Raw genomic sequence first — 12,936 nt, 5'->3', positions numbered from 1 at the left:
TGTGCCTCTGAGACTGATGTGGGTTTGTGTACACAAAATGTTGGATAAAAAAATTGTAACCCAGTTTGTTGGGTTTGAGATCAGACACACATCAGCTATTTGAACTCTACAACAACTGGGTCAGACTTTACTAAACATCTCCCGCATGATAAAATAAGAAATGATGTAACCTGATGCTACTTATGACTTAGCTCAGAATACAGGGAAAAACAATTTAACTTGGGATGACATTAGCCTTTGATCAGCTAAGTGGTTAGTTCAAGCTAGATTTTAGCTATGCAGTTATGCAGTTATTAACAATATTACAATACAACAAAAAGATCCTAGTTTCAAAACCTGGTCTGCAACCTTTCTGCAAGGACTTACGTCTTTACCTTGTGTGTATGTGCATGGCTTTGGATTTTTCCCATAGTCCAAAAATATGCATGTCTGCTTAATAAGTTTCTTTAAATTGCCCTTTAGTGTGAGTGTGGGCAGGAATCATTTTTGACACTGGACCTCTTCCTCCTTAAGAGACTGCTAATGTGCTTAATGTGCTGGGTATGTTCAACATTTACACTTTGAATAAATTTAAAATAATGACCGTGTTCTTTCTTTGTCTTTAATTTTGTAATTTTTTATCATAACTGTCTGAGAGAGCCAAAAGTCATCTATGTGGTGGTGCACATCGGTGTATTTGTTAATGTTACTACCTCAGCAAGGACATTCTGTTTGCTACTCATTTGTGCTTGTCTTCAATGATGGATCATTCATTTTATTTCATGTATAATAACACCAGGTTCTGGGTCAATATTTTCAATCAATTTTATAACACTAACTACAGGTATTATTGGCAAAATCTCCAACCAAACACAATTGGGTTAAAGATATTCTGGGATGGATCTGTCCATATTTGATACAGCACTGAGAAAGCATATTAACATAAATTGCATTATATTTCCACCAGCTATTTTTAGAGAGTAAATTCTTCTGCTTTTGCAGTCCTTCCATTGCAACAGAATATTAATATATTTTAGATTTGCAGATGGAAAAGAATAATAAGATCTCTGAGGTATTGAAATTCAAATGCTATTTTTAATTGAAAGCCAATTATCATCATTAAGGCTAAAAGGTCATCTTCTTGTTAATTAATCAAAATTTTACTCCAGCTACGTCTTTGATGGTGCTTTAATTTGCGAAGCTATTTTCACTATCGAGGCATCAATACCACTAAGCCCTGTGTCAACCCATTAATGATCCGTGCTAGAGGAGCAAAATATATTAACATATATATATTTATTTATTATTAACTTTCACTTCAAATTTTTACCCTTCTTGGTTTCTTAGGACCTTTAGTGAAGTCCATTTGATATGGATGGCAAAAACCTTAAATTAAAAAGAGTCTGAAGACAATTTTAAGAAGCCTTTGCATTTTACTTAAAAAACTTTTGAGTAAAAATCCAATGTCTTCCTCTTACAGTTTAAATTTCTTTCTTTAAATTGCCAAAGCCCGTGCTGGGAATGGGTTTTTTGCAAGTGCCTGAACCACAACATAATGTATTGCAATTCATCTGGCAGCTGAACACTGCTGGGCAGCTGATCTGAAAATGCTTCTACACCTTTTCACTTATTTACAAGAAACAGTAATTTGTTTGTTTGGACATATTTTTGATTTCCATAAAACCTGGACCGTCTATGAGATTACTCAACCAGGTTTAACAGTTTCCTAAAGTCTCAGAGCACTTGCAAGGGCAGAATAATTGACACCTTTGAATGAATCATACAAATATAGTTATAAAATGCCATTCAAAATAAATAAACTGAATAAACATCTAGATAAAAATCTCAGAACACAGAAAATATAAAAACACGTGCCTAGCTGTTATATATGGAAGACGTAAAATAATTTTTAAAAATCATTTTAATGGAGTTTTTACTCAGGTATTTGAGTTTGAAAGGCAAAGTTCACTGTTTCTTTGTTTTAAGCCTATTAATTGACACTGAGACTCTGTTTGATCTGAAAAATTCAACAGAGCAATATCGTCTTCTATTGTATATACTTTACTATACCTCGATGTGTTCTGCTACATAAATTAGTTTGTGTCATACCTTTGATTTGTTTCTGTTGGTTTTCTACAAACAAGTAAAAAAAAAACCCATCGAAACGTGGTTTTTGTTGGGCGTCTGCGTCAAGCGCCTATTACAATTGTGGCCGCTTGGTGGCAGCATCTCTCTAAGATCAGCCTTGTTCCACTTTTATTGTCAACGAAGAAAAAACGAGCGAACACCCAGACAGAAAATGGCCGCCGTGCAGCGTTCATTTCATATATCTGTTTTATAAGCTTTGTTTGTATTGTTCGGCTGTTGCGTTATGCGCTTTTTTCCTTAAGGGATTCACATAATGTTCAAAAGGGCGAAACGAGCTAACCTGCGGCGGAGGAACGACTCCGACGAGGATGAGCAGGAGGAGAGCCAGCCGCAGTCTTTTGCGCCCACCTCTTTCGGGCCTGTGGTTGAAATCCCGTTCATTGAGACCAGCAGGGCTCCAAGCAGCGAGGAGAACTGTTTCAGTAACGGCTTTCTGTCAAACCTGAACATCATGAGACCCGTGAAGAAGGAAAAGAAGTGCAAAGAAGTCCCAGTGGTAGTTCCTCCGACTAAAGCCAGTTTGCTGAGTTTTGACGATGACGAAGGTAACAGTGCTAAAGTAGCTAACCACTCTACCTTTAGCCACAGAAGCGGTTTTGAACCTTTTTCACATAGTTACAACACCAAACCAGACTGTGCAGTCACGTTTTTTAAATAAATTTTCTTCCTGTAAGCTGTTGTCATCCTTGTCTGTCTGGTTATGTTAACAGAGGGATCCGAGGTGTTCCGCGTGAAGAAACCCAACCACAGCAAGAAGATAGTCAAGCAGCTGAAGAAAGAATACAAAGAAGATTTGCAGAAGTCGGGAAATGTCAAACAGGAAACCAAATCAGGTGAGATCCACTGTTATTAATTTGCAACAACATCATGAGATCATATCCAGAAAAATTAAAGCGCGTCAGTATGGTAGGATCAAGGCTAAGGCACGAGTAATAGTAATAAAGCATAGATATTACCATTTTTGTGACCAGTTTGAAGAATGAAAACTAATATTTTAAATGTTATTAAAGGGACTATAAGAATATATATGGAGACGGAATTCAGCTATTTGATTTTAGTGTAAGGGAGAAGGACTCGATCTAAAAATTGCAGGACTCTCAAGGACTGAACTTGTGTACCCCTGCTCTAGATTGTCTCTGCTTTCACAGATTGTTCAAATGCAAGTTGGAATATATACAGATTTGCCGTAGTAATAAATATGGTGCAGTCAAAGCATGCTTTTCCTTTAAGATTACCATTTGACGCATGTATTTCCCCAGACGCTCCCCCTCAGCCTGTGTTTACTGTGAAAGAGGAGCCTATCAGCAGAGGCAGCAGTGAACAAGGAGAGGAGGAGATGGAAGTGGAGAGTGGAGACGAACAGGACGTAGAGGCAAAAGCACAAGGGGGTCAATTGTCCAGGGGCAGGAACGTGGGATCATCATTCAACACACTGTCATCCCTCACTAGCCTGAAGCCAGGTACTCTTCCTATTTCAAAACCTTCTCTTCAAAAATATTTTCCAGAGTTTGGTCTGCACTCTTTGGTTTAGCAGCCATATTTTTTTTAAGTTAAGTCCCTCACTAACCGTGGAGCTAATAATTTAACAAGTTGTAAAAAAAAAAAAAAAAAAAAAAAGTTATGTCTTCAGAACCCGAAAAATGTTTTTATATTTGCATTTAAAAGTGCGTAAGTGCTGACGACTACCTGATTCTACCTCAGGAGAGATTCCCGATGCAGCATTCATCCACGCTGCTAGGAAGCGTCGGCAGCTAGCGAGAGAGCTCGGAGGGGAAGCTCCTCTGGTGGAGGCCGAGCCTTCTAAGAAACGTATGGCGCAAGAAGACAGGGACTGCAGCGATGATGAAGATGAAGACGAGAAGAGGATCCGCTTTAGTGGTGTCAAGAACAAAAGTCAGAGGCAGAAGATAGCTGAAGAGATAGGTACTGCCATGAAGTGTTGAATTTTGCAAATACATTTGCCCGTATTATTGCTATCAGCTGAGATGGATGTCCTCTCCAAATGTGCACAGGTATTGAGGGCAGTGATGACGAAGCACTGGATACAGGTCAAGATGAGGAAGTAAGCCGCTGGGAGCAAGAACAGATTAGGAAAGGAATCAGCATTCCCCAGGTGAGCAGCATCTTCATGTTGGGTTTTTGAAATTATGTGCATCGTTTTTGAAATTTTGAGTTGCAGCGGTAGGAGGTTGTTATCTTAAATTTTTTGAGCTATTTAGCCCGTTCCACTTACAGGTAAAATGGTTCTCAATTAGAGAAACAAAATTTGTCTGTTTCTTTGTTAGATACTTATTTTGAAATCAGATTTCTGATCTGAGGAAGATAAGATTAAAAGACAAAACTTCTGGTTTTGGAAATTTTTGATTGTAAAATTTGGTAGAAATATTTCTATACTGCTTTAAAAAGTAGGGAAAGAATTCTATTTTTAAAAAACGTATCCTTCCTGTCTCCCTTCCCTCTCTACTTTTTTCTGTTCTTTCTTCTTTTTGTCATTTTGTTCTTCCTTTTTTACCTTCCTTATTTTACTGCATCTATTAATTTCTAGCTTTTTTCTTTTTCTCTCTCCTCCCTTCTCTCCTTTCAGTTTTTCATTTCTTTTTGCCTTTCTCTTCCTTACACCCTCCTTTCATCCATACTTTACTTGCTTCATTCTGTCATGTTTTTCCCTTTTTCATTTACTTTCTTCCCTAACTTTCTTCTCAACTTATTTTCCCCTCGCTCCTTTTACTTTTGTGCTTTCTTCTCTTATGTTTCTTGTAAGCTTCCTTCTTGGTTTTTACTGTTTTTGTTTTTAAAACCTGACCTCAATAGAAATAATTGTGTTTGTACCTTAAAAATCACCCAAAAGTGAACTGAGGACTTCGAGCTAATTTACTCGTGGGAAAGTATCTTGGCATGAAAAGTGTGTATGAACCATTGTGATGTTTTTTTTTTTTAATCTGTTGTTGCTTTTTAATTTAGCAGTGATATTAATCAAGCTTATGTTTTATTTTTGTTGATCAGGTTCAAAGCAGTCAGCCAGAAGACAGCACAGCCTACTACCAAAACAGCTATGAGACTCAGCCCTACGGCTCCTCCTACAGTATGCCTTTCACCTACAGTTCAGTGGCTCCACAGCCTGGAAAGATACCCAGCCTCTCTGACAATGGTTCTGTTCGCTATGGGGCCCCCATTTGTGATCTAACCCCCGTGTCCATTGATCTGGTAAAGAAGCGCCTGCAGGATAGGTAGGTTCTGCAGGAGTTTGCCACAACGTCTAATATCAGTGCTCACCTCACCTGCTGCCCTCTCAATGTTCCTTGGTCCTGATGACCCAGCAAAGCTGTCTACACGTGACATGGCCACGAGGCAAAATATGTCTCCACTATGAGTTTAGATTGGTCTCTTTTTGACTGTCTCTCTCTCTCCCTGTCTCAGTCGCCCTTAACTCTTATTTTCCCCTGTATTTCATGTGTCTTTAGGCTTGCCCAAATGCATGCAGGCCACAACGCGAACATCAAACGCTACGAACAGATCAGCGATGAGCTAGAGGCCTCTGAGAGCACCATCCAGCAGCTTGAGGGTTCATCCAATGATAATGCAGATCGATATAAATTCTTGCAAGAGATGCGAGGGTATGTTGGAGACTTGCTTGAGTGTTTCAGTGAAAAGGTAAGGGAGAATTTATCTGCAATTTGATAAACTGCTTGCTGTTTTGTGTCTGTAATCTGGGAACTTTTATGTGAATTTTAAACAGATGCAGTCTTAAAAATAAATTGAATTGTAATCCACATGCAGCATGGGAAAAAGTATTTTTCTTATACAATAGAATGTAGTGAATTGGGGAACGTCTGCTCATTCATTTCAGAGACAAAAAGATGTGTACAGATTTGTAGAATAAAATGAAAATATCTCATGCATTCAAGATAAATCTTTGTAAATTTTAGAGATGCACAGAGAAATTGTCTGTTGACCGGATTTATATGGTTTCCAGCTTACCTGTCCCTGACCCCTGACTGTCCAGTTAGAAACTCACAAATCTTTTCCCCGCCATTTATTGCATCATGTATATGTGCTTAAGAGCCAGGTGCATTGACAGCAACACTCTTCATTTTGGATCTTGGTACTGAGCGAAGTTGGTTCAAAACGTGTGAGGGTTTCAAAATTGCCAGAGGATGCCCAAAGGTGTAAGAATCCATTTCAAATGAATGTCTTCTGCTACTCTTCAAAACAAATCTGGTTTATTCAGGTTTCAAGAGAGTGGCATTTTCAGCAGACAACAGCAAGGCTGAAAGGAGTACAGCAAAACTGCTCAGTCTTAACCTTTTGAGATATTAACCTTTTTCTATTTCTAAATGTACCTGATTTGATAAGTTTGGCGACCTTTTGAGAATCTTAATTATCAGTCAATATTGTCTAGGGAATTCAAATAATAACTGCATCTTTAGTAAATATAAATACATTAATGTCTAATTTAAGAAGCTAATGAAAAATTAATCATTTCAACTCTAAACATTTAGTCCTTTCTTAAATAACAGTAAAGGCTGTTTTTCAGCAACTGCTCTCTAACGCGCCATGATGTTGTCTCACCCCATAATGTAAAATTTTGATGGCTGCTCATGGTATGAAGGCTGAGGGAGAAGTCAGAATTGGCCAAATTGTAGATCGGCATGATTTACAAGAACCAGAGAACAAAAATCTGCCACAGCTTTCTGATTGGTGCATCTCTAATATATTTACAGCAACATGCATGTCCAGACAGAATAATTTAATCTTGATCTTGCAGCACCAGATTTCAGCTCATAGTGCACAGAAGATTTTGCTGAATGGATCTGAAACTATGTTCTGTTCTTCTCATTTAGTATATAATGTTTGTAATGGAATGGAATGCTCTCTGTATCTTCTGCATTTCACTCGTCTCAACTTCAGTCTGCAACATTCAAGGTTAACTTGATGGAGTCAACACTAAGAATAATTGAGTTTCTTTTTTTTTTTTTTTTTTTTTTACTCCAAGGATCTTTTTTTCCCCAGCGGTGTTTTGTCCATCGTGTGTCCACTGACTTGGAGTCCCACCTTTGCTGGGTCAGAGGTCACAGAAAGCATCATATCTTTCAGGTGCCTGCTGTCCTGGAGCTGGAGGCTGCCATGCACCAGTTACTAAGGCAACGGGCTGCACGGCTTGTCCAGAGAAGACAGGATGATATTAAAGATGAATCATCGGAGTTTGCAAGCCTTTCAAGTCAGTCCATCTTGAAGGTTTTTATGATTTATTTGAAATGGCCTCGTTAGTTTCCCTTATATCTGAATGTTTGCTTGCGTGTGTGTGTGTGTGTTTTCACATTCCTGCTCCATTCTGCACACATTGCAGTATTCTTGGGAATATGATTAAAGTTAAATGATTGATAACTTGTGTGATTGAGCATGTCTGACGATGGGAAAAGACCTTTCTGAGTTGCTGACTTTTGCAGCTGGATGTTTTAACTTGCCTCAAGTAATGAGCAGCAAAATAAAGATGTCAAACAACATTGGTTTCTGATTAACAGGTTAACATAATTTACTGTAACATGTCTGCAGTTACAGCACGGTAAGTTTTAAGAAATGTTACACAAAGTTTTTGACAGATTGAGCTTACTGCTGTGTATACTGAAAGAATTGGAAGGTTCACATATTTTTGCTTGCTTCGTAAGTTAAAAGGACCAGACCAATACTTTTGTCATGCATTAACATTTTTTATTCTCTACACATTTAGCTTATCTTGTTATGGTTAGATCCCAAAATAGGAAAAAGTTCAAGGGTTTTTTTCCCACTATTCAGTTCAGGCTTTAACATTCACCCTGTTTAATTTCAGATAAAGCCGTCATGGCGCCCAGTCTGGACTCATTCGGTCGAGACCGTGCTGCGTACCAAGAGAACAGCCGGCAGAGGAGGATAGCTGAAAGAGAAGCAAGAAGGTAGAACGACTTCATTCTTTTTCAACTTTAAAAACCTCAGAGATTCCAATACTTCCCCGAGCCACCAGAGGGGGTAATTTTTCAGAGGGTTATGTTGAGGAAGAATCATACTAATGGAGTAATTTGCATTTCCCTTCCTTTTTTTCTTTTCTACTCTTTCAAGCTTAAGGTAGAATGAAAATTCAGTTGCGAAAATAATAAGCCACAGGGAAAATAAATTTAATGCATTATTCTTGTTTAGTAATTTAAATTTTAGCTATCTTCTGAAATGCTAAACAACAACTTTATAACTTTCAGAATTTTGGGGGGGAATATAGTATTTGATCAGTTAGAGCAAACCACATGGGAGTAAAGCATTCACGGTAAAAGAAAAATTTGGACTAATTCTACCCTGTCCAAATTTTGCTCAGGAATGTTGTAGACACATTTTTTTCCTTTTGTAAAACTCTGAGTTTGCAATATTTTACGTTATAGATATCCCATAATTGATGACGTATTAAAGCAAGCTTTTTTTACTTTAGAAAATATAATAGTGTAAACTATGGAAAACCTATTTAGGAAGGTTAAATTGTTTTTAAAATACTTGGGAGGTCAAACGGACTTATTTCACGTTGCAGTATTGGTCACTATGGTGCTTCTCTTAAAGTTTTTACTTCTGTGTGTGTGGATCCAGAACTCGTCGGCGACAAGCAAGAGAGCAGAATGGAAAAAGGGCTGAGCATAAAGAAGGCCTGTCCTCTGATGACGAGGAAACCTCTACAGATATCACCAGCTTCAACATGGAGAGAGGTAGTTTCTGCAAAACTGTGAAAAATACCAATTATCTAAGAGAACATTGAAATGCCAACAAAAAGCTTGAGAAATGAACAATCCTCACACCTTGTCCCATCCAGATCGCATCAAGGCAGACAGTAAAAAGGTATTTGAGGATGTGGTGGAGGACTTTCATTCTCTTGACTGCATCAAATCCCATTTTGAGGTCTGGAGAAGGGAATACCCGGACTGCTACAGAGACGCTTACATCGGCCTCTGCTTACCCAAGCTCTTTAACCCTTTAGTTCGTCTGCAGCTCATCACGTGGAACCCTCTCGAGGTAAAGAAACATTCGTTCATTCAAATTTTTTTGATTGAAAACCAGGTCCTTAATTCTGAGCTCTGTTTTAATTTATTTTATTTTCATGTAGGAGCCGTGTGCAAACTTCGAGTACATGCTATGGTTTGAGTCGCTTCTATTTTATGGATTTGAGGAGCACAGAACGCTCGAAAAAGACGACGGGGATATCGGCTTGCTCCCTGCTATCGTAGAGAAGGTTCTTCTCTCCAAACTATCAGGTAGTGAATCCTGTGCAGCAGCAAGGGATACTAAAAATGATTTGCCTAGGCCAAACGAGTACAACATGTGTCATGTTGTTTGTGGCAGTGCTGGCAGAGCAAGTGTGGGACCCGCTGTCAAGCAGTCAGACAACGAGGCTGGTGAGCTTCATTCACAGACTCGCTGAAGGTTATCCAACTGTGCTGCACGGAGACAACCAGTACACACAGGTAGAGCATGCTTTTATGGATTCATGCAAATTATTTCAGCCATTTAAAATATTTAAGCTACATGTGCTTAGTATTATAAAATTATTCTAACTAACTTATCTTTGTCTGCTAGGAGCTTTTGAAAACAATAGTCTTACGGACCAGGCGGACTCTGGATGAGGATGTCTTCCTTCCACTTTACCCTAAAACGTATGTCAGAGAAATGTTCGAATTCGAAGCTTAGTATTAATTCTTGGTGATCTAATCATCATAAGCAACTCTGTTTTCTGTTATGCAGCGTGATGGACAATAAGAACAGCAGTGCATACTTGTTCTATGAGCGACAGTTCTGGTCCTGTGTAAAGGTATCTTTGCATTTGTTGGCATTTTTATGCTGTTTTTATTTTCTTAAATCAGATTAAGACAAACTAACTCACTCGTACGTTTCTATGTGGTCTGGGTGATTAAGAAATGTAATTTTATCATTTTTGTCTGACTAAGCATAAAGACAGTTTTAGTATTGAAAAGCACTTTATCTAAAATATATAACATTGTCTAGCCATCTTTTTTTTGTCTAAAGAAAAATCATCATCAAAAACAAATGACAGTAGGACTGTACTGCAGAGTAACTTGCACTTTCACTAATCAATTGAGTTGCTTTTCAACCATAATCGTTTACGTTTTCATGGTTTAAAGCACTTTGAACTGCCATGTTGCTGAAATGTGCTATACAAAAAACTTGATGGATTGATTTCATTCAGAAAATCTGAACTTTTTATGAACAACATTGGGACAGTGTTTTACTCTTTTGCTCTCTCTTTGCATAGCTGCTGGGCAACATCATTCAGTGGGACGGCATCTTATCCTATTCCTGTTTGAAGGATCTGGCTTTGGACAGCACTCTGAACAGATACATCTTGTCCGCGCTGCAGAGCACAGATGTCGGAGAGGAGAATGTGCAGAAGTGCCAGAAGGTGAGAAGTTCAGATGGAAAATTTAAAAAAAGTTTGGAACTTGTTGTCTTTCTCTGTCTGTCTTCTGTCTCCCCAATTATGTGAAGCGGTGTGGAGTTTTTTTCATTGTTTAAACGTGCATTAACAAAATCTAAATTCTGTAAATGTGCAATAGCCTAAATGTTTTGTTCGTTATAAAGCACTTTTATTAAGTTGACTGTTTTTAAGGTGCTTTATAAGTAAATTACATTTGATGGTACTAACTTTATCAAATAAGTAGAATTAGTTATTGTTTCAACTTATAGGTGTACAAGTCTCTTCTCTAAATATTGCTCTAAAGACAAAGAAAATAATTTGTATTTGGATTATTCTTTTTCTGCCATGCAGAGTTTAAAGTGTGTGTCTTTCTTAGCTTAATTGATACGTGATAGGCATTGCATGTCAAAACAAACTACATATTGAGTACAAATGCATTTTTCATTTTAAATGTGATTATTTTTTTAAAAAATATTTAGTTACGGTACATTTGAAAAGCTCTTGACAAATTAGGTAGTGAGCTTTGTTATTTTTAACTCAGTGACTTAATTTGCGGCGTTATGATTTGCTGTTCTCCTCTCAGGTGGTGGAGTGTTTGCCAGCCCAATGGTTCTCTGGGATGAAAGGCCAGCATACCTTGCCCCAGTTGGAGCCTCTGTGTCGCTACCTCACACACCTGGCCAACACACTGCACCGCAGCAGTGTGGGGGCGCCTGATACCGAGCGGCGCACCGCTAGGTAAATAGCTCTAAATAATACTGAAGACGGTTTGTCTCAATTGGAATAGTTTCCATTGTTGTTTCATCTAAATACCTTGTTGAAATGCGGTTATTATATTGTGTTTTACATGTTGTCATAATGTATTTCTTGCATCCCATGTCTACCGTCAGGGAGCAAGTAAGGGAAGTGGTGAGGATGTTGGGACGCGTGAACGCCCTGGACCACATCATCGCCGTGGCAGAAGAGCACGGCGTTAAAGACATTAAGCAGCTCATGGAAGTGAAATAACAGAAAACAACCAGAGACTATTTTTCCTCTACATTTTGTGCTGCTCTGAACATTTAACGCCAATGACGGGGGAACCTAGGAACATGTGTATTTGCATACATGTGTAGGTGTAACTCAGCACTTGTTACACCTACAGGATTAGAGGACTCTTTTTTTTGTAAATATTGTAAATAATGTATAGTGTTCTTGAACGCCCATGGGCACGAAGCTGAAATGTGATTCTGTCTTGCAAACTCAGAAAGTATACTTTGAAAAGAAATTTAAAACCCATAATTTATTAGGAGTAAAAATGTGTCATCTTGAGTACAATTTTGAAAATATCCTATCTCTGAAGTCTTAACTCCACCATTTGAGTTTTTGACTCAATTACTCTATGAACCCATTTGTTCTGATTGTGTTAAAAGTTACTAGTACTCTGTAACGTTTTGTTTTTGACCCCAGTCTAAACCATAAGCACCTCCATCACATCCAAAATGCTCTGGTAGTTTGTAAGTTATATTTTTATTGTGTTTTTGCCTGTGAATAAAATATAGATTGTAAATGATTGCTGTCTTCCTGCCCTAAAGGGAAAATATAAGTCTAAGGTACAACAGCACCAAAACTTATACCAATAATTCAAAACGTCTGACTTACTTAGATTCATTTTATATTTGAATACACATCAAAAACGATTCTGCTCATTTCAGCTACTATTGCCAACCTTTTTGTGAGTTTTCAATACCTAATAAAGCAACTTTCTCCTACAATGACAAGGAAAATAATTGGAGTAAGTATGAAACATCTTGTAGAGAAACTTTTTTGCAATTCAAGACATCCGTTTTAAGAAACTAGTCACAAATTGGTCAGGTTTGATTTTGACCTCTTCTTTCACGCAAACTCTTCAAATCATGACAATTTTGTAGTGATTTTTGTGTACGACTCTGATCTTTACTTTTTTCCACAAACTTTCAAGTTTATAGAAAACAATCTGGTCGTTCTAGCAGTTTACCTTTCTGTAAAATTTGTAAAGATATGTTTTTTTTTTTTTGGACTACTGTCTTACTTGGAAATCCACACCTGCTTCATCTTTGGATTTTTATCAAGAACATCATTTGTCATTTCATGATTGTTGTTTCAGCGTTAACCTCACTTGGTCAGACATTTCCCTAGTACTAAACTGGCCTTTCTAAATGTTCTGCAGCAAACTTTAAAACGGCTTCAAGGTAATTTTTCTTCTGCAGTGGATTCTTGTGCAGTGAGTTTGCTTTTTGATATTAACATATAACAAAAAGAAAGTTTTCCAAGTACTGATGGTCTACAACTGTTTTCTAGACTTTCTATGCCTTTTTGCACCTTTTCACCAAATGTTATTCCAGCCATCA

General features: G+C 37.8%; 1 protein-coding gene across 1 annotated transcript; it reads left to right on the top strand.

Moving 5' to 3' along the window:
* The first annotated feature begins 2,255 nt into the window (after positions 1–2,255).
* On the top strand, positions 2,256–12,119 carry paxbp1 (PAX3 and PAX7 binding protein 1). The gene is made up of 18 exons (XM_005813202.2): positions 2,256–2,672; positions 2,838–2,960; positions 3,387–3,587; positions 3,829–4,050; positions 4,140–4,240; positions 5,131–5,354; positions 5,589–5,778; positions 7,222–7,345; positions 7,955–8,057; positions 8,731–8,846; positions 8,951–9,150; positions 9,242–9,389; positions 9,478–9,599; positions 9,712–9,788; positions 9,877–9,943; positions 10,406–10,552; positions 11,151–11,305; positions 11,458–12,119. The coding sequence occupies exons 1-18, from the start codon at positions 2,381–2,383 to the stop codon at positions 11,573–11,575; spliced, it is 2,730 nt and encodes a 909-aa protein (XP_005813259.1). The 5' UTR covers positions 2,256–2,380; the 3' UTR covers positions 11,576–12,119.
* Positions 12,120–12,936: the final 817 nt, after the last annotated feature.

The sequence above is a fragment of the Xiphophorus maculatus genome, chromosome 11, assembly GCF_002775205.1.
Source record: "Xiphophorus maculatus strain JP 163 A chromosome 11, X_maculatus-5.0-male, whole genome shotgun sequence".
Taxonomy (NCBI): domain Eukaryota; kingdom Metazoa; phylum Chordata; class Actinopteri; order Cyprinodontiformes; family Poeciliidae; genus Xiphophorus; species Xiphophorus maculatus.
The sequence above is the reverse complement of the archived record's forward strand: the minus strand, read 5'-3'. Positions and strand labels throughout refer to the sequence as shown.